This window comes from Cibotium barometz, chromosome 53, assembly GCF_041138505.1.
Source record: "Cibotium barometz isolate CiBa-2024 chromosome 53, ASM4113850v1, whole genome shotgun sequence".
NCBI lineage: Eukaryota > Viridiplantae > Streptophyta > Polypodiopsida > Cyatheales > Cibotiaceae > Cibotium > Cibotium barometz.
This window is the reverse complement of record NC_141098.1, coordinates 25,065,273-25,091,620: the sequence shown is the minus strand read 5'-3', so window position 1 is coordinate 25,091,620 and position 26,348 is coordinate 25,065,273. Positions and strand designations below refer to the sequence as shown.

General features: G+C 45.8%; 1 protein-coding gene across 3 annotated transcripts in view; it reads right to left on the bottom strand.

Moving 5' to 3' along the window:
* The window catches only part of LOC147608447 (transcription factor E2FB-like), a 47,748-nt gene extending 22,790 nt beyond the window's left edge, over positions 1-24,958 (bottom strand). Inside the window, exons 1-2 of one of the 3 annotated variants that reach the window (XM_086789248.1) lie at positions 24,411-24,539; positions 23,732-23,817 (exon numbers count right to left, since the gene is read on the bottom strand). Coding sequence is in view for 2 of the 3 variants with exons in the window: in XM_086789247.1 (XP_086645373.1) it covers positions 24,411-24,593 (183 nt within the window). In the remaining variant the exon portion in view is untranslated. Of the gene's footprint in view, positions 1-23,731; positions 23,818-24,410 lie in introns of all 3 variants that reach the window. The other 2 variants (XM_086789247.1, XM_086789249.1) reach the window with 2 other exon arrangements.
* Positions 24,959-26,348: the final 1,390 nt, after the last annotated feature.

The following is a 26,348-nucleotide window of genomic DNA, read 5'->3' as shown; positions in this document are numbered from 1 at the left end:
AATGATTGTGGCGAGAAAGGCCACTACTGGAGGCAGTGTCCCAAGCGGAAGACCGAGAAGGGTGAAGACTCCTCAGCAGCAATCATGAAGACTCCGGCTTTTGTGCACCTGGGGGTGATGGACACCGATGCTTCATTTTCTTCAGGCAGGGAGGAGATTGGAGGACTCTCCGCAACGGATACTCGGGAGTGGATTCTCGATAGTGGTGCTTCCAGGCACATGACTCCTTCCCGTTCCGGTTTACAGGATCTCTGCAGGTGTTCTGGTCATATTCTTACTGGGGATACGTCCACTATCCCAGTTCACAGTGAGGGTAGGATGGAGATAGTTCCCGATGGCAAAGGGGGGAAGCATTCCTCCCAGGTGTTGTATGTTCCGGCACTTGGTTTTCATCTGTTGTCAGTGCATCAGGTTTGCAAGACTGGCGTACGGGTGGAGTTTGATGAGCATTTTGTTGCTCTCCGGGACAAAGCAACAGGCCAGGTGGTTTGGGAAGGCGGAGTGGAGAATGGAGCTTACAGGCTTTCAGCACTCTCTCTCCCAGGTCCTCAGGATTGTGATGAGTGGCAGTCTGGTAATGGCTACTCAAGTGTGGATACGCTGCAGGAGCGGGCTTTCCGAGACCAGGTGGTGGATAGCTTGCCAATAGATGGCAGCAGTTGGCAGGAACTTTCCAGTACTGATGTTGGTAGTTCTTGTGTTCGTGAGTCAGAGGAAGCTGAACAGGTCACTTATGCTCTGATGTCTCGTAGTGTTCGGGACATAGAACTTCCAGTAGTTGAGGATGTTCTTTCCACGGGGACCTTTCGGAAAGCCAGGCAGGTGACAGGTGATTACTTGCAGAAGGAGGTGGTTTCTCCAGGCTTTGTGGTTCCGGATTCAGAGGGGGTGGTTGATAGGTTTCATCAGGCTTCCAGGACTTGTTTATTCACCGTAACAGGTGTTGATCCTTGTGAGCAGTGTGATGTCTCTGTGACTCAGAAGCTGTATGGTTCATTGATCTGGTTGATGGACACCGGATTGGACGGGAGCTTCCTGATGAGGCAATTGAGCTCTTGGTTGCAGATGTCTCTTTGGGAGGCAGGATTGCGTTTCCTGTGGTTTCTGCGGCATGCGAAGGATCATGGCCTCTTGTACACAAGAGGGGGATTGTTGGATGGAGTCCGACTCCGCGGTTGGAGTGACTCAGTTTGGGGAGGAGATTCGGACACGAGGGGATCTACTTATGGCCCAGGAGAGCAGTTTTACGGAGCAGGAGGAGGTTGCATGGCAGGTTTGGGCTTCCACTGGAGGAACCCATGGTCATCCAGAGGCACTTTGTTCGTGAACAGATCGTTGCTGATGACATCTTGCTGGAGTTCTGTTCGACGGAGGACAGTACGGTGGACCTCTTCACGAAGTCGCTCTCAGGATTTGCTCAGGCGGCACCCCAGCTCCCAGTGGTTGGTTTCACAGCCAGGAGCTGAGAGGGGGTGTTAGAAGTCATCTCCTGTCTAGATTTATACACCAGGGCCTTTGTTGTGGGTGTGCCCGCCCTTATGAGGTGTTTTATCATTTTTCCTCACTCCCCGTGTTTTTCCCCTATTTTTCCCATTTTTTCTGAGGCTTGGGAGGGCTGCCAGAGGGTGCCAAGAGCAGTACAGTGCTGGCCGACTGGGTGTTTATCAGTCATGGGCACTCTTGCTGCTGGCCGACTGGTTTTGATCAGTTTTGGGCACCAGATTGCTGGCCGACTGCATTTATGCAGTCGTGGACCTTTTTTATCAGTCGTGGGCTTTTCCTTATGCTGGCCGACTGCCCTCTAGGGAGGTATATATAGGTCCTCAGCCCCCATACCTCATTTGTATCATTCCTCGGGATCTTCTTGTGTATATAGAGCAGAGTTACACGCCTACATCTCTCTCTCTCTTGTGCTGTTTTTCTGCCTGCGTTTTTGCTCTCGTGTTCCCAGATTTGGTCATCATCTCCGCTGCGTATTCTGACACTATCTATCACTATATATATATATATATAACAGACGCCTCTAACACGCCTCTTTTGTCTCTAAAAAATACGAGTCTTACCTGCCTCGTACCAAACGCCTCTGACGCCTCTAACAACCTTGGAGGAGAGGGCAACACTTCAACTGATCAACATACATGGATCTACTTGATATACATTTTTCGGTATTTTCTACTCAGTTTCATCTAGGAGTCTTACTTACAGTTCTTATAACTGTAAGACAATCAGTTTATTGTACTTTTTAGTTTCATTTAGTTGTTCTCTTTGATGAGACACCAACTTCAGATGTACTCTCAGTTTTGGTCTCATAGGCCATTATGGCCTCTTAGAGACGTTAATGTATCATTTCATTTTTTCAGTTGTCAACAGCTAGTGCTGCTGTTGCGCTACCTTTCATCACCTCCAACGCCGTTTTCGCCACAACAGAAGCGCCACCTTTGCCAACTGTTTGGCTGCGCCTAAGCGGTGCCACCCGAGAAGTCAACTGCTGCCAGCATTGCTGCTATCTTTTTTTTTCTTTCTTTCTTTTTCCAAAAAGAGACTTCTATTAAGTATCAGAAAAAACATACAACAATCACAGCTATAAGCCAGAAAAGAATAGAATCACCCCAATATGTAAGGTGATTTCAACCACTGAGGAGCATCATGATGCCATGTAAGACTTGTGGTACTAGAGGAAAAGAAGATGCCATGGTCCCACTCCTGCATAAATATCACGCGCTTCGCCTACGCAGAACGAGAGGGCCCTTGAATGCGAGCCCAAGTAGCCATAAGAGTATGGATGATATCACCCCATATAGTACTAATGCACTAAGACCCAAAAATCTGGGCACCCTCAATAGCCTTCGTAGAGTGCCAAAGTCTATGCCAATATCTCCGCTGTATCACTGGAGAAATATCATAGCTCTCCCAATGAGGCCTGAGACTAGGGATCCTATGCATCTGTCAAGTGAGAAGAAGCTTGGCATTCCGGACAGTGAAACTGAAAAAAGGAAGGCTTTTCAAAGGATCGAAGGCATCAATCCACTCCCACTCTCCTAGATCCCACTGAAGATATCTGATAGGACTACCACCATATAACCACAAACACCAAGAGCCATGAGTCACTATCTGAGGAGAAGGGTCAATGAACCAATGCTTCCCCGAATATACCAACAATCCTCACTGGACTAAGCCTAGTATCTGGGATGACCTCCTCCATACTACATCTCCTCAATCTCCCTCCAGGCATGATAGAGTAAATGATGCAATTTGTAGCCTCCTGGCCCGGGAGAGCAATGACCTGCAGAGGTATGCCTATCCTCGAAAAAACTCCAAGCCAACTCGGATGATAGTCTCCGTGAAAGGTCCCAGAAAGCCACTCATGCGGAATAGCTGCATCAATCTGATCAATACGAATGCGAGAGCCCCTAAGATGCTGAATGGATGCAGCTCTCCGATCCTCCGGAAGACTCTTAAAGGTCTTCCAAGCAAGAACTGTGTGTGCACCTCTCTCCCATCCTGACCACTGCATATAACGAGATGCACCAAGTGGCCGACCAGCCTCATCCCTAATGAGCTCGTTCCACATAATAGGTTGTCGGTCAGCCTCATCCAAAGACCTAGGAGGCCTTTGTCGCAAAAAAGATCTCATGCTTCTCCATGCTCCGACAATGGCTGCAATAAGAGGGGAAGATGGTGCCTTGAAATCAGCCTCTGTGAACAAAAAATGTGTGCTGGGCATCCAGTCTCTCCCGACCCTGGGTGTACATCCAGAAATCTGAGACAAGAAAAAATCCTTTCAAGGCTCAGTGCCTGGTAGGAAACCTCTGACCACAAGTTTGCAAAGCAACACCCTTCATTGAACATCCGGATCGATAATATTCAAGCCCCCCTCTCGTTTGGGCTGAATAACTGTGAGCCAAGCTACCCTGGCACGAGTGTTTGAGGTGCCATCCAAACCCGACCAAAGAAAATTGCGGATCAATCTCCGCAATTGGCCAATGCACGCACGAGAGAAGCACCAACAAGAGGCAATAAACCAAGCTGAGGCAAGCAATACCTGATTAGCCACCAAAGCTCTGGAAGCTAAATCTAATCTCCTAGAGCTCCAATGGAGGAGCTTCTTCCGAATACTCATAAGTACCGGAGCAAACTGCTGCTGTGCAGGAGAAATATCAATCCCAACTTGGCATCCCAAATATCTAGCAGTGCATCCTTTGCTGATCCAAGTAAAACCAAGCTATGCACCCCAAGCAACTCTCGGTGAATCACTAACCCAAAAACCAACAGATTTGTGCCAATTAATGAGTGCCCCTCCTGCCAAACATAACTCGTCTAGTGCTACCCGGAAGGAACATAAGCATATATGTGAAGCCTCCAAGAACATGGCTGTGTCATCAGCTAACTCAGAGTCAACCAATTCCTCTTGACTACGAAGAGGCAACCTCAATCCCGAAATACTAGCAGTGGAGCGGAGAAAGATGCTCATGGCCTCTGCAACTATGATATATAATAATGGTGCTAAAGGACAGCCCTGTCGTACTGAGCGAGAAATCTGAAACCGCTCTCCTCAATCAGCGCAAGCAAGCACTCTACTGTGGGCATCACGATACATGCATGAAACTCCCTTGATCCATCTCTGAGAGAAGCCCATATGGCTAAGAGTACCCTCATATCATAGGCCTTCTCAAAATCCAAGAGCAGAATGGTTAAGGGCTGATTGCTCGCTTTAGCCCATTCGACGGCCTCCCAAAACGAGAAAATGTTATCAAAGATGCTTGTGCCGTGTAAGAATCCATTCTGAATATCATGAATGACATCTTGCAAAATTGGCTGCAATCTGATGCTCATTGCCTTAGCAAGAATCTTATAGGCAGTCCCAAGTAAGGTGATAGGTCTCCATTGGCCAATCAATGTCTTATCCCCACTCTTAGAAATAAGATAAATAAGCCCCTGAGTGAGAGAAGAAGGCATAGAACGTGTGTCCCACATCTCCTGTAGAGCCGATGTGATCTCAGCCCCAATCTCATCCCAAAACGTAATGAAAAAAACAGGGGAGAGGCCATCCTCCCCTGGACACTTACCACGAGGTAAGGCATGAAGAGCATGAATGAACTCCTGCATAGAGAAAGGGGCATCCAGAGTGGCACACATCTCCTCAGTGATCAAATGTGGTAATGCATTCCAAACCTTCCTCTGTGCCCTATGTCTCAAATCAGAGTGCGGCTTAGCACTAAGAAGCTGGAGATAGAAATCAGTGGCAATCTGTCTAACCAAAGAGGATTTGAGTGAAGAGTGCCATGTGAATCTTGCAACTGCCTGACACTATCTCTGGCATGAGATGGGCCGTGAGTAGCAAAGAAATGTTTGTCACATCTGCCACCCATCTATGTCCAAAAGGATTCTTGGGCATGGAAACGGTACTCCGTGCGCTGCTCAAGAGAGTGATGAAGTTCTGCCCTAACAATACATAAAGAATTTGCAACCCATTGAGCATGAGGATGTTTCTCGTGCTCTTTCTGCAAGGTAGCCAATCTACGTCTAATAGCCCTTTCTAAATCCAAGGCCTCTTGCCTCTTAGACAGGGCACGTGTGATAAAAGTCACTAATATCATAGAGAGTAGAGACCAGGCTTTGAGAGGCCTGTAAGAAATCATGAGATCTCCAAATATCAAGCATACGACGCGATAGCTCTGCATTTGAAAACAAATGATCAGGGATGCGTACATGTGATCCATGACAATTCGGATCTCTAATACATAAAACCACTGGGCAATGATCCGATTTAGAGGTGCCTGTAGCAATAAAAGTATGCCCACCTTTGTCAAGCACCCAATCATCCACATAAAATCTGTCTATGATCAGGGATGCGTACATGTGATCCATGACAATTCGGATCTCTAATACATAAAACCACTGGGCAATGATCCGATTTCGAGGTGCTTGTAGCAATAAAAGTATGCCCACCTTTGTCAAGCACCCAATCATCCACATAAAATCTGTCTAACCGTGCATAGATACATCCTGCATCTCTTCTCCTGTTAGACCATGGTTGTGGGTGAAGGGGTAGGTACGGGGGTCCGAGGGTGCCTGCCATACCTAACCACAACCCGACGCTATGTGGTATGTTGTGGCAAAGGAGCAACTGGAGTATCGGCAACTGCAGAAGGCCTTTGATGGGCAGGACCACGCCGCCTCCTAGCATGGCTTCTCGATTTGGGACAATCTCTAGCAATGTGACCTTGTCAACGACAAATCCGACACTGGTCAGGTCTGCTTGCAATCTCCATCCTCTGGCGGAAATGAGATCCGTCAGGTCTCTGAAGCATAACATGATCATTAGTAATCGATGGATCAGGAACAAGCACAAGGACCCGGGGTACACCATCAAGAGTGGCGGTAACGGCCGCGGAAGCTGAGGCGGGAGAGCTCAGAAGGATTGGTACCTCTAGAACTTGGCCAAAGGATGCCCCTATGGAAGCTAAAAGCTTCCAATAGGACCGAGGAAGAGCAGGGAACCGTAGTGAGACCGGGGTAAGGCACTGATCCTCCGCCACTGGATCAAAGCCCACCTGGTACTGAAAGAAGAAAATCTTCCTAGGACCAGGAGGGAAGGGGCTGCCAACCAAAACCTGAGAAGTAGCTTCTGAAGAATGAAAGTCCACTTGGAAGAAGCCTCGACCAAGCAAACGAGTATCTTGGAAGTGTACAATCAGTCCCGAAGGGAGAGCTGCTAGAAGCCATTCACGGGCTTGCGAACGAGAGGGGTGGGAACCATAAACTCTCGCAACAAGGGTGGTATGGACCTCAAGGCCAATGTCGTGCTGAAGAGAGGTGAGCTCGTATTGTGAAAAATTGATGATTCTCCCGGCCAATGGGGGTGACGAAAGATTGGCTGCGGCAGAAGAAGCCATAAAGCCAATCAAAAAATGGGCGGCCGACTTGAATCCAGCTAAAATTGCTGTTGATAAAGAGGCGGGTGCAGAAGGCGGGAGCAGCTGGGGTAGCAAAGGCAGTTATGCAGGCGGGGGCAACAGATGGGGAGGCGGGGGCAGCAGCAAGACTGGTGGGGGCTGAAGAAAGGCAGGCGAAGGCAGCAGAGGGCAGGCGGAGGGCTACAGAAGGGCTCTCCACTTGATGAATCTTCCGACTTTCTGGATGATCCATTCCCGACAGATGCTAGTGATCTTTTACCTATTCCACGTCCAGCTTCTCCTCCTCCCCCTGCTGCAACCCCGGTGCCAGCTGCTCCTTTACAATCACCTGTTCCCGTTGCATCAGCTTCTGCAACTCCCAGTCCCTCTACGAGTCCTGCTTTGACTCCGGGATTACCCTCACCAGTGCTTACCTCATCACTACTTCCAACAGCATCGGATGAGTCCTCTACTGTAGCTAGTTCTTCTTCTTCACGCTTTGAGAGGACGGCTGGCCTACCTTGGTGGGTTCAGCAACTCTTCCAAAATTATGGTCTCACTCATGCTCAGCTCCATAACCAGATCTCTACCGGCCCTCGCCGTTCATCTCAAGCTTCCACATCTCATCACACAATGAATTATGCTCTCATGAGTTCTCTCCAAGAGATTGATGAGCCTGAGAGTCTAGAGGAGGCTCTTTCATAGCCGCAGTGGCGGCAAGCCATGGAAGCAGAGATGGCCTCTATTGAGAGGAATAACACTTGGTCTTTGGTACCACGGCCTTTACATCGTCGTGTTATTGGTGTGAAATGGATTTTCAAAGTCAAGTTTCATGCAGATGGTACTTTGGACAAGTACAAAGCCCGCCTTGTTGCACGAGGATATGCTCAGAAGGCAGGTGAAGACTTTGATGAGACATTTGCTCCTACAGCGAGGTATACAACCATCAAGATTGTTTTGGCTTTGGCTGCACACTTCAGATGGCCCGTGTTCCAGATGGATGTCCAATCCGTTTTTTTGAATGGAGATTTAGAGGAGAAAGTTTATGTTGAGCAGCCTCTTGGTTTTGTGATTCAGGGACAAGACACCCATGTTTATCTTTTGCAGAAGGCTCTTTATGGTCTCAAACACGCACCTCGTGCCTGGTATCAAAAGATTGATGCCTTCTTGTTATCTCTTGGCTTTGAGAAGGCATATGTTGATAGCAATCTCTATGTGCTTTCTGATGGAGATATTTGTGTCATTGTTTTGTATGTTGATGACCTCATTCTTTCTGGCTCAGATGCTAGGTTGGTCACACAAGTTCAGTCCAAGCTTCCAGAGACATTTGAGATGACTGATCTTGGCCTCTACATTATTTTCTTGGGCTGGAGGTTTGGCAGAAAGATGATTGTATCTTCATTTCTCAACAAAAGTATGTGAGGAAGTTGCTCACACTTTATGGGGTTGTCAAATTGTACACCTCTCTTGTCCCATGGATCCCAATGCCAAGTTATCTAAGGAGAATGATACACCCTTGGTAGATTCCAAGGGGTACCGGCAGATTGTTGGCTCATTGCTTTACCTTGCCAACACCCGTCCAGACATCTCCTATGCTATGAGTGTCCTCAGTCAGTTCTCATCAGCCGCTCGAAGGTCTCATTGGCAGGCAGCTTTGAGAGTTCTTCATTATCTTCGAGGTACTTCAGATTATGGCATCACCTACTCTTGTGGTGATGACTTGGCTCGCTTCACAGATTCTGATTGGGCGGGCTGTATTGATACTCGGAGGTCTACATCTGGATATTGCTTCATGCTTGGTTCTGGATTGGTTTCTTGGAAGTCTCAAAAGTAGAGGATTGTTTCTCCTCCTTCCACCGAGGCTGAGTATAAATCCTCTCTCCTCTACTAAGGCACTTTGGATTCATCAAATTCTGGAGCATTTGTGCTGTGCCGACACTTCCCCGGTTACTATTTTCTCGGATTCTCAAAGTGCTATTGCTCTGGCACAGAATCCTGTGATACGGGGACAATCCAAGCATATTGAAGTGCATAATCATTTTGTACGTGACTGGATCGAGTTGGGCCTTCTTCGACTGGCCTACTGTTCTACCAAGGACAATGTAGCTGATCTCTTCACCAAACCACTTCCGAGAGCTACTATGGAGGTGTTACTTCAGCGTGCTGGTATTGGACCGCCCCTCTAGCGCTGAAGAGGAGGTGTTGGATTATATCATCTCCAGAGGGTCTACATCACCTTTTTCATGCTTGTATTGGCAAAACTGTGCATAAGTTGTAGGCGACTATGAAGCTATCCTCGGAGATGATACACCGGCCCGAGAATGAGGGTTGGTGTGCTGAGAACTCTGGAAGAGACTGAGCTTCTAATGCCTTTGGCTTGAAAGCACAAAGAATGTTGTAAGTATGAAAAGGCTGGATGCCTAAGCACACATGCTTGACTGTTGCTTGATAACTTCGATTTTTATCTGATGATTTATGAACTGAGAATGGCTTGCTCTTTTATATGATCAAAAGGTGCTGGTCGGCTGGTTTTAAGGCTGTCGGCCTGCTAATTATCTGACACAACCGGATGATTAGCATTAAATGCTAAATAAATCATGGGCTTTTCCTGGCTGCTGGCCAACTGTAGTCAGCCCTAGCCGACTACTGTCTGGCCTGGCCGACTGCAGTTTGGGCCTAGCTGACTGCTGCCTAGGCCACTTTGATGGCTGCCGAATGGGCTTAGATGGTGGCTAAGGGTGTTTACACCCCTCGCAAGGCTGTCCCCTCCTTGGGGCTGGCCCCAACAACTTACATGCTATCTAACCTATGGCTGACATCTACATGGAGCTTATGAAAGGCGGCTTCCGAGCAGCATTCAATGAGATCAAATGCTGGAGAGACTAGCCAAGGGTTTAATTCACTTGATCTCCCCAAGGAGGGAAAAGACAAGTTGGAGATTCACCAGTAGAGACCTATCACCCTCTTGGGGACAGCCTACAAAATCCTAGCCAAAACCATTTGCCGTTGACTGCAACCCCATGTCCCAGATAGGAGCATCCTGGATAACATCTTCACCTTTTGGGAGGAGACTGCCATGGCCTATTTACAACAACAAGACTTAGCGATTCTTCTTTTGGAATTCAAGAAAGCCTACAACAAGGTGGATTGGGGCTTTCTCTTTCACGATTGTGACTAACTCTCTTAAACTCTCCTTAATTACTCCTTAATCCCTTATTAACTGAAAGGACACCTGTGAAGGGTAACACCCTTACACATGGGTCACTATCAAAGGACATGTCTATTCATTAAAAGACACACCCCTAAGTCCAAAGGACATAACCGTTGACTCAAGAGCCACACCCCTTCCCAGGGATGTGTCTCTTCACTTGTACCCTTTCGGCCTCTATTTAAGAAAGGCCCCTATCTCAATGCAAACAACTCAATCTTTCTTACAGCATTTGTCTTATGTTTATTAATTAAGTCTTAATCATGTTATTAAAGCTATAAAAGCTTTACAATGGTATCAGAGCAAACTTTTTTCCGCCCTGTGTTATGCCCAAACCCTAACCCTAACCCTAAAATCAGCCCGCCCAAACCCTCAAATTGGGTGTAGCAAGTGTTGAATGGAAGAGCAGGAGAGAATGCCCCATTTAATTTTACCCGATTTTGCCAATTTTGCTTGATTAAGCATTTTTCCCCAATTTTCTCAAACAAACAAAAAATGGTGGGAAGCAGAGACTCACACCATGGTTCCATCTAAGTGCTTGTAGGCTGCCTGTACTCTACTGGAGGTCCTGATCGCACTCCTTTCGGGCTGAATACCTCTCCAAGCAAGGGGCGCCACCCTTCGTTTTCTAACGCCACGACTCTTCACGTTTTTTTTTCCTTTTTTTTATGTGATGTTTCACATAATACAATAGGCCTTTTTACACCCACGTGGCCTCACCCAACCACCTGAGCAGCCAGCACCCAGCACCCAACAGCAACCTGACCAGTGAAAGGCAACCCGACAACCTGACTTGCGCAAAGCAACCCGGCAACGACCAGTGCTAAGAAAAAAAAAAAAAGAGAACCCAACGGCCAGCCGACCAGCGCATTTTTATTTTATTTTTTTTAAAGAGAACCCAACTGCTAACCGACCAGCGCATTTTTTTTTTTTTTTTAAAGAGAACCCAACAACCAACCGACTAGCGCATTTTTTTTTTTTAAAAAACCCATAAACTTACCTTACGGGTTCCTACGAAATGGCGCCTGCCTTGGTCTTCTGCGCGCCAACTTGCTGCCGCCTCCCTTCCTTGAAAGCAGCCTTCTTCATTGCTAGGCTCCTGCGGTCTATGTTGGTGTTTGGACCAGCCACGTGTAGTTGGTGTTCTCCATGGCTTGACGGCTACTACCTTGGTGCTTCTTCTCCAGCAATACTATTTATTATGGCAACCTCCTTCAGGTGTGATTTTTCCATTTTCTTGAGTATATACATTTCACATAAAGTGGAGTATTAACATATCAGCAACCCGCCATTTCATTCTTTTGCGGGCTCTCCACTCCTCCGGGGCCAATACCTTTTTTTTTACGGGATCAAAGCACCTCTCTGATCACGTGGACACACACTACCCTCTTCTCCAACGGCTTATGGCAGAGGAAACCTATGACTTCAGTTATTTACAGGATACACCCTCTCAGTCCATAGTGCCCTCTCCTACCCGTGTTTCTCCACCAGTCCCAGCCCCTGTTCCAGTGAGTGTGCCCCCCTTTTTCCAGCCCACTCATTACCGCATACAGATAGCCACACCGACTTCTCACCTCCGAGAATTCGACGTGTGGGTGATCCGTGTTCGTACTTCTGCACAGGATCTGGATCATTATTGTTTTATACTCAGGCGTCATCCTTATCTGGGCGCTATCCTCCCCAAGTGTAGCATCATTTTTCATGAATATTGCACTTATTCTGAGGACATTCATCCATCTTCATTCACGATGCGCCCCTCTACACCGGAGTATACACCCTTGACACCAGTAGTAGCTGCCCCTACCCCTGTACCTTCTTCTCCAGTAGCAGACTCTCGTGCGAGTCCAGTCCCAGAGGATCGCCCTTACTATACTGGATGGTCTATAGCCGCTTCACCAGTACGTAGCCTCTCCTCTCGGGATTTCCAGATGCCGCACCCTCTAGCCGATGGTTCTTACTAGAGCCCAGCGACGTCATCAACCGCAAAAACCCCCAGAGCCTCATCACCCTGAAGCCTCTACATCAACATCTCCTCTCATGGCAGAACCTGTTGACATACCAGCCCCTCCGAAATGGCAGTCAGCTTTGCAGCAACTCCAACAACAGTTCCAACAGCAACTCCAGGAGTCTATGGCATCCTTGGCCTCTCAGATCCAGCAGCTCCACACGGATCGCCACTCCTACACAAGTTCCGTACCAGCAGCAGCAGATGTTTCAGCAACAGTACCAACAGACGAAGATGTCATTCCTTCCGAGGTAGAAGGCGACGACCTTAAAACTCTTTATCGTCTTTTACAAGCCAGTAAAACAAAGAAATTGGAAATTAAACCCCCTGACTCTTATGGTGGTCGGCGCAATAAGCGCATCTTAGACCAATGGCTCTACAAACTGCAGTTATACTTTGAAACCATGACCCTTTCTGACTCTAAAAAGGTGACTTTTGCGGTATCCCTCCTCAAAGACACTGCTTTATTATGGTGGCAACGACGACAGCACGCTGGAAAAACGGTTACAACGTGGGAAAAATTCGAGCGGGTCCTCCATAAGCAGTTCATACCTGCCAATGCGGATTTCCAAGCCCGTACTCGCTAACGCCATTTGGACCAAACTGGTTCCTTGGCCTCTTATATCTCCCATTTCACCAACTTGATACTGGAGATTGATTCTTTGTCCCCACAGCGGACGAACTTCATGCCTTCGTTGAAGAGCTTAACCCCACACTGCGTGCCGATGTTCAGAAATATAACCCTGTCGATCTTGCCGATGCCATACGATATGCCGAGCGCGTTGCAGACATTAATTCTCGAAATCCAGCCTCTTCCAGTCGAGCTAATGACTTTCAGAAAGCCAATGGATCTCGTATGAGCCGAGATAGTCGCAGAGAGTCATCTGGCTCTTCTACCTCCCGGCGTAATCCCCAATGGAATAATTCTCAACACCCTCGCCGATCAGAAGGATCGTCCTCTTTTCAGTTCCGACGTTCTCACTCCTTCCAACCATGCAGTTCGGATCATGGACGGGACCAAAGACGTGACCAATCTCGCAATCCTCGTCCTTCTACTGTTCCTTCTGGACGGGATCAACAAAAGACGGGATTGTGCACAATTTGTAATGGACCTCATCGTTGGTTTGAGTGCCCCAAAAGACCAACCCATCGACAAAATTCTAATGCTGAACCCCCCACTTCTGCAGAGAAACCCCTAGTTGCTAACAAAGGAAAGTGTGCAGTTAATCACCATGCTATTGCACATGCTTCAGTAATTACCGCTACTGCTACAGCACAAAATGCCTCTTCACCGTTGCCTCAGCGCCGAGCGGTCCACTCAGGTTTTGGTTCTTCAAGGTTCTAATTCCAGTCACCCTATTTAGGTGCTCATTGACAGTGGGTGTTCTCATAATTTTGTGAGAACCACCTTGACTTAGAGATTGAAGATTCAGACTTCTCCAAGTACTGTTGTTTATGAAGTAGAGCTTGCCGATGGTTCCACATCCTCGTGTAACACCATTGCCAAACACCTCTCCTTTCGAATTCAGCACTATCGTGACAAATTGGATTTCCAAGTCATGAATTTGGCACATTATGATATGATCCTTGGTCAAGAAGGGCTGTATCAATATGATCCCCTGATCAGTTTCCGGAACCATTCTATACAATTTGCTCAAAATGGTATGCTTGTGGCTCTCGAAGGAATCAGAGACCAACCTTCTACACCAACCCTTTCAGCTCTTCAAGTGAAACGGTGGGTCCGCAAGAGTGGTTGTTCCTCGGCACTTTTAATGGTCTATTCAGCCAACGACCCTCCCAAGGACATAGATACAACGGTGATGTATCTCAAGCAACCTTTCTTTGCTCCATACTAGGATCTTTTTCCTCAGGAGCTTCTTGCGGTTCTCCCACCTCGTCGACCATGCTATTGATATTCTTCCTGGCAGTGCTCCACCTACTCGTGCTCCATATCGAGTTTCTTTTACGGAATCTCAGGAGATACAGCGACAACTTACTGAACTTTTAGAGAAAGGACATATTCGACCAAGTAAAAGCCCTTTTGGAACTCCAGTGCTTTTGGTGAAAAAGAAGGATAAGTCTATGCGTCTTTGCATCGACTATCGTGCCCTTAATAAGTTAACTATCAAGAATAAGTATCCTCTTCCACGCATTGATTAATTGTTTGATCAATTGCTCCATGCAAAGGTCTTCTCCAAAATTGATCTTAAGTCTGAATATCATCAAATTCGCATTCGCGAAGGTGATTAATATAAGATAGCTTTTCACACAAAATATGGTCATTACGAGTACCTAGTCATGCCATTCGGGTTAACCAATGCCCCTGCAACATTTATGAGTCTGATGAATGATCTTTCTCGTCCTTTTTTGGACAAGTTCGTCATTATTTATCTTGACGACATCCTGGTGTTCAGTCGTAATATGGAAGACCACAAGGCACATCTTAAGATCGTTTTCCAAGTGCTTCGAGACAATGCTCTTTATATTAATCCAGGCAAAAGTGAATTCTTCAAGACATCCTTGGAATACCTTGGACATGTTGTTTCAGCAGATGGAATGTCCGCCGTGGATCCAAAGAAAATGCAGGGTATTGTCAATTGGCCAACTTCCACAAACATCCATGATGTTCGTTTTTTTCTGGGACTTGCCAACTTCTATCACACAAAGGTTCATCGATTTTCCGAAATAGCTGCTCCTCTCACCGAACTTTTAAAGTCCGCTCCTACATTCCAATGGACTGAAGCCGCAACACAAGCTTTTGCAAATTTAAAGACAGCTTTGACAACAACTCCTGTCATGGCTATTCCAGACCCTACTCTCCCCTTTGATGTTTACACGGATGCTTCTGATATTGCCACTGTTGCCGTCTTAATGCAACAAGGACGTGCTATTGCGTTTGACAGTCATAAGCACTTTGCAATTCAAGGAAGATACCCGGTATATGACAAGGAATTTTTAGCTATTGTTCATGCCTATCGTGCATGGAAACATTATCTCCTTGGTGCGGATTCAATGGTGAAAACAAATCATCATTCTTTGAAATATATCTTCACGCAGCCAGTTATGAACGCTAGGCAAGCACGTTGGGTCGAATTCTTAGCCAATTTTCATATGATAATTGAGTATGTTTCTGGTCTTACCAATGTGGTTGCGGATGCCCTCAGTCGTATGCCGTCAGCTTCGGTCTTGGCTATTTCTACAGTTGAAATGGATATACCTCAAAGTTTCAAGGACCGTTATTCAAAAGATCGTGATTTTGGAAATGCATTTCGAATTCTCAATTCTCAGAATGCAACTCCTTCCGACTTAAAGATTTATGGAGCATATACAATAGTGGATGGTTTATTATATTATCAGGACCATATTTATGTACCTCATGATACTCATATTCGAAGAGTATTGGTGAAAGAACATCACGAGGTCACTTATGCTGCACACCCAAGCATCAACAAGACTTATCGTCTTCTGACAGCTACATACTATTGAAGCAAGATGTTATTAAGTTTGTTACAGCGTGTCTCTCATGCCAACGTATGAAAGCTAGCAGACAAGTTCCAGCTGGTCTTCTTCAACCACTTCCAGTTCCCAATGAACGCTGGGAAAGTATTAGTTTGGATTTTATCACTTCATTGCCACGTTCTTCTAAAGGCAATACACAGATTCTTGTGGTGGTTGATAGATTTTCTAAAATGGCACATTTCATCCCGTGCAAGAAAGCAGCCCAGGCTTCAGATATTGCAGTACTGTTTATACAGGATATCTTCAAACTTCATGGATTGCCAAAATCTATAGTTTCGGATCGAGATCCAAAGTTTACAAGACATTTTTGGATTTCGATATTCAAGTCTCTTGGTACAAATTTACTCTTTAGCTCTGCTTATCATCCTCAGACAGATGGACAAACGGAACGAGTTAATCAGATTCTAGAAGAAATGCTGCGACATTATGTTCAGTCTCGATTAGCTTCATGGGAAGAATACTTACCTTTGGTGAAATTTGCTTATAATAATTCTTATCATTCAGCTATTGGAATGACACCTTTTCAAGCAGCTTATGGCCATACTCTCCTTATTCCTGCCAACTTTGTTCTTCAACATAAAGTTGCTTTAGCAAACCACCTCATTCAGGAAATGCAAGATATTCTATTATAGATTAAGGATAAGATGATCAGCGTCCAAGAGCAATATCAACGCACAGCTAATAAGCGTCGTCGTCACATTGAATTTCAAGAAGGAGACTTGGTATTATTATATATTGCCCCTCATCGATACAAGACATTGAAATCAATTTTCCCAAAGCTTCGCCCAAGATATTATGGACCCTTTCGTATTATTAAGAAGAACTCATCTCTCAGTTTTATAAGTTGGAGTTACCACCTTCTTGGGGTAGAATTCATCCAACTTTTCACATTTCTTGGCTCAAGAAGTTTATGGACGGTGATTTTCCAGTTTTAGATCACTTGGATTATGTTCCAGAAATCGAAGATGAACACATACTCTTAATTCCAGAGATAATTCTTGATGTCACACAGAAAGAAACACGACATAAACTCACTACAGAATTTTTGGTTAAATGGAGAGATCTTGATGATTCCGACTCTACTTGGCAAAGTGATGAGGACTTACAGGAATATCCAGAACTTCTTCGGGAATTCTTTAAAAGACAACCATCTCTTCTTAACCGGAGTCTTATTTTAAGTGGGAGGGAATGTCACGATTGTGACTAACTCTCTTAAACTCTCCTTAATTACTCCTTAATCTCTTATTAACTGAAAGGACACCTGTGAAGGGTCACACCCTTACACATGGGTCACTATCAAAGGACATGTCTATTCATTAAAAGACACACCCCTAAGTCCAAAGGACATAACCGTTGACTCAAGAGCCACACCCCTTCCCAGGGATGTGTCTCTTCACTTGTACCCTTTCGGCCTCTATTTAAGAAAGGCCCCTGTCTCAATGCAAAACTCAATCTTTCTTACAGCATTTGTCTTATGTTTATTAATTAAGTCTTAATCATGTTAATAAAGCTATAAAAGCTTTACATTCTCGCAGGGACTATGTGCAGGATGGGGCGTCCCCACCACCTAGATCCAGGGTGTCTCCGCTATCTACTCGGCCTCTCACAATGAGGTCCTTATCCAGGGTAATAGGTTTCAATAACGAGGCATGTCCCCTTGCGCCCTTTCTCTTTCTTTTTGTGGCGGAGGTGATGAGCAATTTTCTAGGTTCCAAGGAGACCGGACTACAAGGCCTCAGGCTTCCTATCAGATCTTAGGAGGAATTCAGAGTTTGCAAATGACACAATGGCCTACCTCTCTAGAGATGTGGAGAATCTCTAGAGGTTTGGAGATGCAGTTGAGATGCCGGTCCTCATCAACTGGCACACGTATGGAATTTTGGGTTAGCTCATCCCCTACCCCAGCTTGGCAACCAGTTGAGGCCTTCCAGTGGATTCGGAGGGTACCCAAGTTCGTTATTTTGACTGCCAAGTCGGAATCAACATCACCTCAGAGCAGCAACTTGCCACCCTGCTTTTGAGCATTCGGAAGCATGCTTCTTTACTAGGAGCATGGCCACGCTCTCACTCAAAGGTCGAGTAGTGGTTGCTTCTCCAACCATGTGGTACATCACCTCTTGCTGGGCATTCTCTAGGACGTGTATTGGTCAGTACAAGGGTTAATCCGCAACTTTTACCTGCACAAGCAAGCCGACACGGGCCACGGTGGCATGGAGGGTCATCATTCAACCTTGCCATAAAGGCGGCCTGGACAATCAATCCTTCTATGCAGAGCACAGCCCTTATGGGCAAGCTGATCGTTAGAGGACTCCCAAGACGACTCCTCCCAGGTGGTGAGCCTTGAAAGGACTTTCTCATGGCCCGCGTCTTCGCCAGCACTCTAGTACTTGGTGGTCCTTGGTCCCTGAGCCCAAAATCGATCTTCACAAAGATGAGGACCCACGGCCTTGAGCCCAACCTTCAAGGACCAATTCACAGCCAACCTGGGACTACATTCATTCTACTCCTCACCAATCCCCCCTAGTCCTAGACGAGGAGAGACATCGACAGCCACTGATTTGGAACCCCTTGATTATCCTTCTAGTGGCCACATGCTAGTAGGCTCGTGTCCTCGTGTCTCGTGAGGCGCATTGACGAGCCCATTCTCTTGGAGAGTGGCTCACCTTCAGCAAGCAGCTCCCGCTAGAGGCTCAGGAGCATAGCCTCACTAGGATGCAAGGCAAAGATAGGCTTACCCTAAACATCGACTCCTCCATCCCTCCTAAGTGGCTCATACCGGGACCAAGACCCACTTCCCCCTGAGTGGGTAGAGGTTTTTACCACGTATGATATACCAATGGCAGTCCATGGTGAAGATGGAGGCACCATCATGACATTATCCATAGGGTTACAAGGCAGATTGAGCCGATCCCCCCCCTCAATAGAGGACCTCAACAACTGCACTTTACAAAGGGTGAGAGTGATCGGGTTTCATGACCACAAATGGCACGTCGACCCACCCCCGACCAAAGTGGCCAAAGAGAGATTTCGGAGATTGCGCTTATGAGAGAGCTGGCCACTAATGCGGCTACAGTGGGATCCTGGTGAGTGGCACTAGCAGGATCCCTTTGCCCCCAAGGATGCCCCCACATCCCCTTCTTTGAGTACAGAGTCCGTCGGGGCCACAAGGTTTAGATGCCAGAGGTTGATAGTACGCCAACATCACAGCAATACACTGACAAACTCAAGGCATCCCCATGCGTTTCCTTTGTGATTTTGGAAGCAGTTGTGGGACAACTTCCGACCACAAGAGTTTGCTCTTTTCCTTGGCAGCTAACTCACGGGCGCTTGGTAGTGGGCACCTGGCTTGCAGTTGCAGGTCAGCCAGCTCTCTATTCTAGATGTAAACGCCCCTTGGAGTCACAACGGCATCGCCTTTGGGGTTGTCCCAAGGTGCAGCAAGTTTGGTTGCAGATCCTCCGCATCTTCACCATGGACCAGGCACCAACCCACACCATAACCTAGGGGACGGTAGCATGGGCTTCCGAGACAGCTCATGAGGAGAAAAGACAAGACCTCACCCTTCTCCTCTCACCATAGTACCATGACAGCCCCGCAATCAGCAACCCCAGTAGGGTGGAGGCCCACAGGCTGTTGTTGTCAGAGGTGGAAGATCATCAGCAGTATAGCAACATGGCACGTTTGGCATGCTTGCTGCAACCAGGCCATAGAGGGCACTACCACACCACCGGATGAGTCCATCAAGAGCATAGGGACAGACGTCATACACGCCCTCCGTGGCTAGTGGGAGAAGCTTTGAGTCGGATATAAGCGTATGCGGAAGCATCAAGAGGCGTTTCCACAAATTTGGAGGGGTGGTCCTTTCCTCAGGGTTAGAGACACCAAGGTTACTTGGCTTTACAGGCCACCTGTTTTTTGGTTGTTCCCCCCTCCCCCCATTGTATGAGATAGCCTTCCTCCGAGAGCGGCAAACCAATGAGGAAGAGCCCCTCTTTGCCCCCTATTGTTTTCTTTTGGGTCATGTACTTAGCCGTTTTGGTTGTATTTTTTATAACTAATGGAAGGATCTTTTCTTGGGAAAAAAGCATTAGAGAAGGTACTATCAACAGCGTTAAATGAGTCTTGTACTTATCTTCTATTGGCCAGCAACAGTCGAGTGGGAGCAAGGAAAATCCATGAGCCTAAAAATAGCAAGGCTATTTCAATGATAAGTCATCTGATCCCCAAATGGGGCAGATCAACAATCAGCCCATTAGTTCAATAGTCAGTCCATTTTGGAGGCCAAAGGCCACAAAAGTTGAACAGGCAAAGACATCTTTTTATTTTATATCAATATACTGAAAAACACAATTCATCTCTTCTCTGTCTAATCATTGCTTTTCCATTAGTGTTCTTAATCAATAGGCTTAGGGCTGGATCAAGTCAAGGCTTCCGCATGTCACAGGATGCCATTGGCCAAAGTCGCCTATATGAGATTCTATAGGGCCGACACAAGTTTGAAAACCAATCTCCAAGGAGCAGCAAAACCCAAATTTGGTGGCAACCCCAATAACCGAGTCATCAATTTGTATTATTTAAATTTAATAAATTGAAGGATGAGGTGAGTCCTAGTCCACAGAAACTTCCCAAGGCAATAGTGTCGGAATGCACAGCGGAAAAATGAGACAATTGCTGTGGAGAACAAAACGCAGAAGTGTAGAGAGAGAGAAGCTGTATAAACTCTGCTATATACACAAGAATCCGATACAAATGAGGAGGTGGGGGCAAGGGTGGTATTTATACCCCTCTATGGTACCAGTCGGCCAGCCCAAATACAGCCGACAGGCTGTCCACATGTCCACGACTGGGTAAAAGCCAGTCGGCCAGCACGTGTATAGTCGGGCAACACAAGAACTCAGTCGGCCAGCACAGTGTGAGTCGGCCAGGACAGACAGTCCCCCCACGACCAAAATATAGGGAAAACATGGAAAAAATGGGGAAAAATGGGAAAAGCTCTGGGCGGGCACACCCGCAACAAAGGCCCTCACTGAGCAATATGTACAAACAGGAGATGACTGCTAACAAATAGCTCCAGTGGGATTGGCAGTGCAAGATCCACAATTGGAAAAGAAAAGCCTACAGATACCCACAATGCCTACAAATTTAATGCAAGGAGGGAGTTGTTTCCTCTCATTTGTCTGTTTTGACAATCATGATATAGGAAGCTAGATTCACATGCGACGGTGACAAGATTTCAATCAGATTTGTGACATCATGCATGGTCATTCCGGTACCCAACCGCAAATTGATAGAACAAGCAAGGTGTGACACACCATCACATCATTCAGGCAAGCTAGCAAGCCCCGCGTGCCTGCATGGGGTACTGCCCACCCCATATACCAATAACAAGCGGCTTCAACCAAGGCAAGCAACTAATCGGACAAGCATGCCACAATAGAGCAGGTCAGTTGATTGTCAGGCTCCAAGCTGGCTTGAATGGGTGGCCACTTCCATTAAAAATTAATAAAAAATGTGAAGTCATGAACTAAATATTGGACAAAGGGGTCGATTATTTATGAGCAACCTTATTAATGAAGTCATAGGACTGGTTGTAGCAAGGATATGCAACTAGTGTTGATGACTGAGTACTTGTTCCTAACAACAATAATTGGTTCAGATCATGAAAGATCTTTTGAGTATCATTTTGTACTCAAAACGTTCAGTCATACATCATTATTGTATGTATATATATAGTAGGAATTAGATGTACTTGATGACTTTTTATGTTTTGTTCCGTTGCACTCTCTTCTCTCATAAACTCTTCAAAAAGCACCAAAGCATTCAAATGTAAATAATTATTGTACGTATGTATTAAAGTATGAATTAGATGTACTTGATGAGTGCTTATGTTTTGTTGTTCTGCTGCACTCTCTCTTCTCTCATAAACTCTTCAAAAAGCACCAAAGAGCCTATGAAACCTGCAAAAAGTTTCCTTTTTGGCATCCCGTGTGCATTGGTCGCTTGTTTGGTGTAAAGCTCCTGAGAAAGCGCTTTCTGCAAAGGTTAACTTTGCAAAAAGTGTTTTCTTACCGATCACAGTGTCACGTGACTATGCCCTCTTAGATATCTTGGGGATGACTAACTTATCTTTGCACCATGCTAAATTAAATTGATATCATGGGTGATTCCATATTGAATTATTAAATATTTTTAGTGACCACAATGATGTATGCTTGAGGCTTTGACAAACTGCTAGATTGGTTTGTATGAGAGGGTGATACTTTGGATACTTACATCACTAATAATTATTGATTGGCGTATAGTTTGTAGCTATTAATGCATTCGTTAGGATTGATTGATTCATCAATTAATTGGCAAACTAACATTTGTGTTTGTGAGATAAGAGAAGAGAAATGTAGTTGAAGACACACATCACGGCGTTGCACAGTAAACAAATGTTCGACATGTGAGATAGGTGAAGAGAAATGTGGTTGAAGGCATACATGCACATGAAATAAAGTTCAAGGCGTTACACAATACACAAATGTGTGACATTGCACATTAGAGAATAATTAGTTTACCTTAGTCTAGTTAGACTTTCATTTTTGAACAATAACCTTGTGCATTCAAAGGCTAAATTCTAAGCCTAAAATAAGTTGTAGTTATCTTTCCTTTTAAGCAAGAGTCGTGCTTGAACTTGCAAAGATAACGCATGCAAGCCTCGAATTTATGCATGCAAAAGTGGAACTCATGCAAGACACTCCTTTATGATTTTAAAAAAATGTAGGGCCTTGGCCTAAAGTGACTTGGCTTCAATAATATATAAATACCAATGCATGGAAAGAGGCCACACATTGGGGGGTAAGATTGTACCCATTCTTGTCATTGAGTTATTTTTATTAGTCAGCTTTTTGATCCAAGCAGTAGTCTCTGTTGACCACAAGCACGTGTACACTATACCTCCCACTACTCCACATCTACACTTGCTCGTCATTCACAACAAGAGGTTGATGACTGTAAGTGCGAGGTGGTCCCTCCAAGGTGGAGGAAACACCTCCCTCCATTCCCATAGTTGCGTGTTTCACTTAGAAGGGGACCCATTTGAAACGTTTGGTACAAAAAAAAAAAGTTCAAGTCTTTTTTTTAGATCTACCTATTTTTAATGTGTTTGAACTTTGAACTTTGGTTTTCTGTTTATGTGAGTTCGGTAAATGTTTCATGTCAACTCATAAACCAAGATGACATCTGGATCCTAGATTTTACACCCTGGTATAAATTATAATGGTTCAAAGTTCATGCATTTTGTGTTACAATGTATGTTTCTCACATTTAACATGTTTCCCAAGCATATCAAAGCCAAATCTGGCATTTTTTAGACATGTACCCCACCCCGCCCCCAACCTCTTTTTGAAACGCTTCAAACAAAATTTGAAACACCTAGAAACTATGTCCAATGTCCATACCACTCGTGGCACGGCCAAATGAGTATCACTCTTGATAACCACCATTCCGTGCTCTACAAGGCAACAAGACCTTTCGCAACACCAATGATCTCCTTCGCAAAGTCCTACTCTGCCAAATTCTCCACAAAGTTTCCATTTCCCTTCACCGGATCGTCATAAGGGAACTACCTCATTCCAAAGTTCTTCTTCATTGCCTCATGAGGAAGGGACTCCGCTCTTGAAGCTACTAAAGCCTTTAACACAAAGATGGATGGTGAAGCTGTCACTAATTGAACCCACAAGATGGTTGCCACTCTCACAAACAGAGCAAGCAACATGGTACCTCACGTGCTCTTCCCACCACAAGAGAGTGGCATAGGTTTGCCACCGCAGGAATGAGACGAAGCTAAACCTATTGAAAAGATTGCCGCAAGGCCGTGACCCAATTTGTTCTCGTCGATTAACAATTCAATTTGAAGAAGCAATGGGAGTGCTGAGCCTCACTTAGCACTCAGAGCTTCTCTCACCACCCACATGCAACTCTCTACCTTGCTCACACATAATAGAAAGATGACTAGAATCGGCCTTGCTCTAAATTCTAATACCATGTTAAAATTTGGAGGAAGAAATGAGAGAAATTGATATCTGTATGAGATTTCATCAATGACATAGGCTTACTCACATAAAGTCTAAAAAATCCCCCAAAACCTGTCGGTATCAAAGCCCTCTAATCCTGAAGCCAAAGTTCCGGTGTTCAACCCTTAATGTCTGCAGACCAACAATGTAAAGCGTCACACATGGATGATCTATTGTGCATCTTGCAAGGCAGTACTTAACCTGCACCAGCTAGAAAACAGTGTTGGGTTCTGAGAAACTGCAGAGCACTGTCAGTGTCATCTGCTTGGCCAGTTTCTGAAGGATAGTAAGGGGTTGAGTCCCTAGGCACCACCATGAACTCATACCCAAGCTCCTTCATGGCTTGAACACACATGCAGTTTGATGATGTCAATGTTACACATGAGCATGGCTCCTAATATGCCAAGCATGGCATAGGGGCAAGATTGATATGGCATCAAGTCCAGAACAAGCTTGCCTTCATAGAGAAACAAATGGAGACAAAGGGACTTTCCAGGTTATCATCCACATGGGCTGGCGGTGGCGGGGTTTCCGACAGGGCAGGTCCCTTGTCCAGGAGCGATGGTGATAGGTGTGTAAAACCCCAAATTTCAAGGCAAAACCCTGAAATTTGGAAAAAAAGGGAGGGGGGGGTGGTATTCCTGAATGATGGTGCCAAACAAAATGGGGGTTACGGAAATTTAACTTTTCATGATCGGAAAAAAAAGGAGAGGGGGGAAAGAGACCTTATAACCATGGGGAATGCTGCCGCCACTTGTAAGATGCCGATTGGCAGGGGGTCCTGGTAGGACAAAGCGTTGATGATGCTGGGGCGATGTGAACCTTGCACTGCTCAAAGAGTTGATATGGTTTTGCTGCTGCTGCAGATTTCTGTTAACGGAAGAAGAGAGACCCCTCTGTACAGGCATAGAATTGGGCTCCAGAGAGCAAAACCCACTCCTGCCTACAGTCAAAAACCAGCCTCAGGCCATCGCCCAGATCCACGGAAAGACCTGCTTTCACGAACCCAATTGCAAGCCGATCAAGTCAAAAGCACAGGTTCCGATGTGGGGAACAGAAATGGGGGAAATTCAAGGATGTGGGCAGCAAAGCAATGGAGCAGGAGTCGAACCCACAACACACACACACACACACACACACAGTCAATTATAGTTTGTTTGTTTGTATGTTGGAGGAGACGGGGGTACTCCGAATGCAGAGGAGAGATAAGGGGTCGGTAGGATCGTAGAGAAAAATTGGCGGCAAGCAAAAGTGGGGAGATTGGGGTTTGCGTGGAAAACCGGATTACAGCCTAGGAACGAGTAGTATTATGTTTTGAATGTGGAACTCGCGCCTATCTTTCCTTAAGGCACAATGCCAACAAATACCAAGCTATATAATAAACCTAAATAATAATTCTAAAAGCCTTACAAAAGGTAAAGGTTTGGTAGTACTAGCCCTTAGGCTTGGGACCATGGACAGGGGCCTTTACTTAGCTTGATACCAACAAAAGCAGCCCCATATCTCTTGATACCAAAGTTCGAGCAACCCCATATCTCCAGAGCAACTCTTACAAGACGATCATACAACACAAACCAATGTAGATTTGGAGCCGCCAAGCCATAGCTATGCCGAAGCACTCCAAATCTAGAGGCTAGACCACACCACAACCACATCCTGGCAAACCCCACCAATCCAAGTGCATGGTTTGAATCATGGCCAAGGCTTCACTTGGGTCCTAATCCCCTAGCAATCCTCTCTAGCATTCATCATACAACTCAAACCAAAGTAGATTTGGTGCCCCCAGCTCACCACCTAGCCATAGATACGTCTAAAAGCACCCCCAAGCTAGAGGCTCGACCACACCACAACCACGTCCCAACAGACCCCACCAATCCAAGTGTATGACTTAAACCATGGCCTTTGGTCCTAATCCCCTAGCAATCCTCTCCGGTGGGGATCTACACCATTCATATTAAACCAGGCGATAAGTGCCTATAAGTCAGATCATGTTGTGATCACACTAGCAAAGAGACTTCCAACTCCTGCATGTTCATAAGAACCACAGGGGCACTTGTGTGGAAAAGTATTGCAAGCATGTTAAATACTATTGCGAGATTTTTGATGTGCTGCATCTCTCCAAGGCACCTTGCTTCGAGACATTAGAGATAAAAAGGCTTAGCACATCCATGAGATATACCACAAATACATGCCCATCCAATGTGCTTGTGAACTCAAAATTGTTTGCCCATCACAATCCAATGCTTATAATTTGCACCACCTTTTGTCCGATGCCCTTGTATGAAACATACCCTTTATCTCTCTTGTCCTATGTTCATCTTTTATATCCTACTCGATAAGATAATGCTTCAGACTTGTCTTGTGGCATGGAAGGCACAGTAGGTTAGAGCAATGGACAAAGCATGTTTCTATCAAATTGTTAGCCATGGACACCTTTGCATGTCATTCAAGAAGGAGAAGATAATAAGTGCCCCATATTCAATCACCTTGCTTTATCTTCCTTCAACTAGTTCTCCACAAGTTAAGGTCTTCATCAAGATTTATCAAAGAAAAGCCCCTCATAATTGTTTAATGACCCAAACAGTGCCAAGCGTCAAAACATGTCCTCCTCACCAATTAAAACCCCTTCATCCAAATCAAGATGATGATAAATCTCAAAGAGG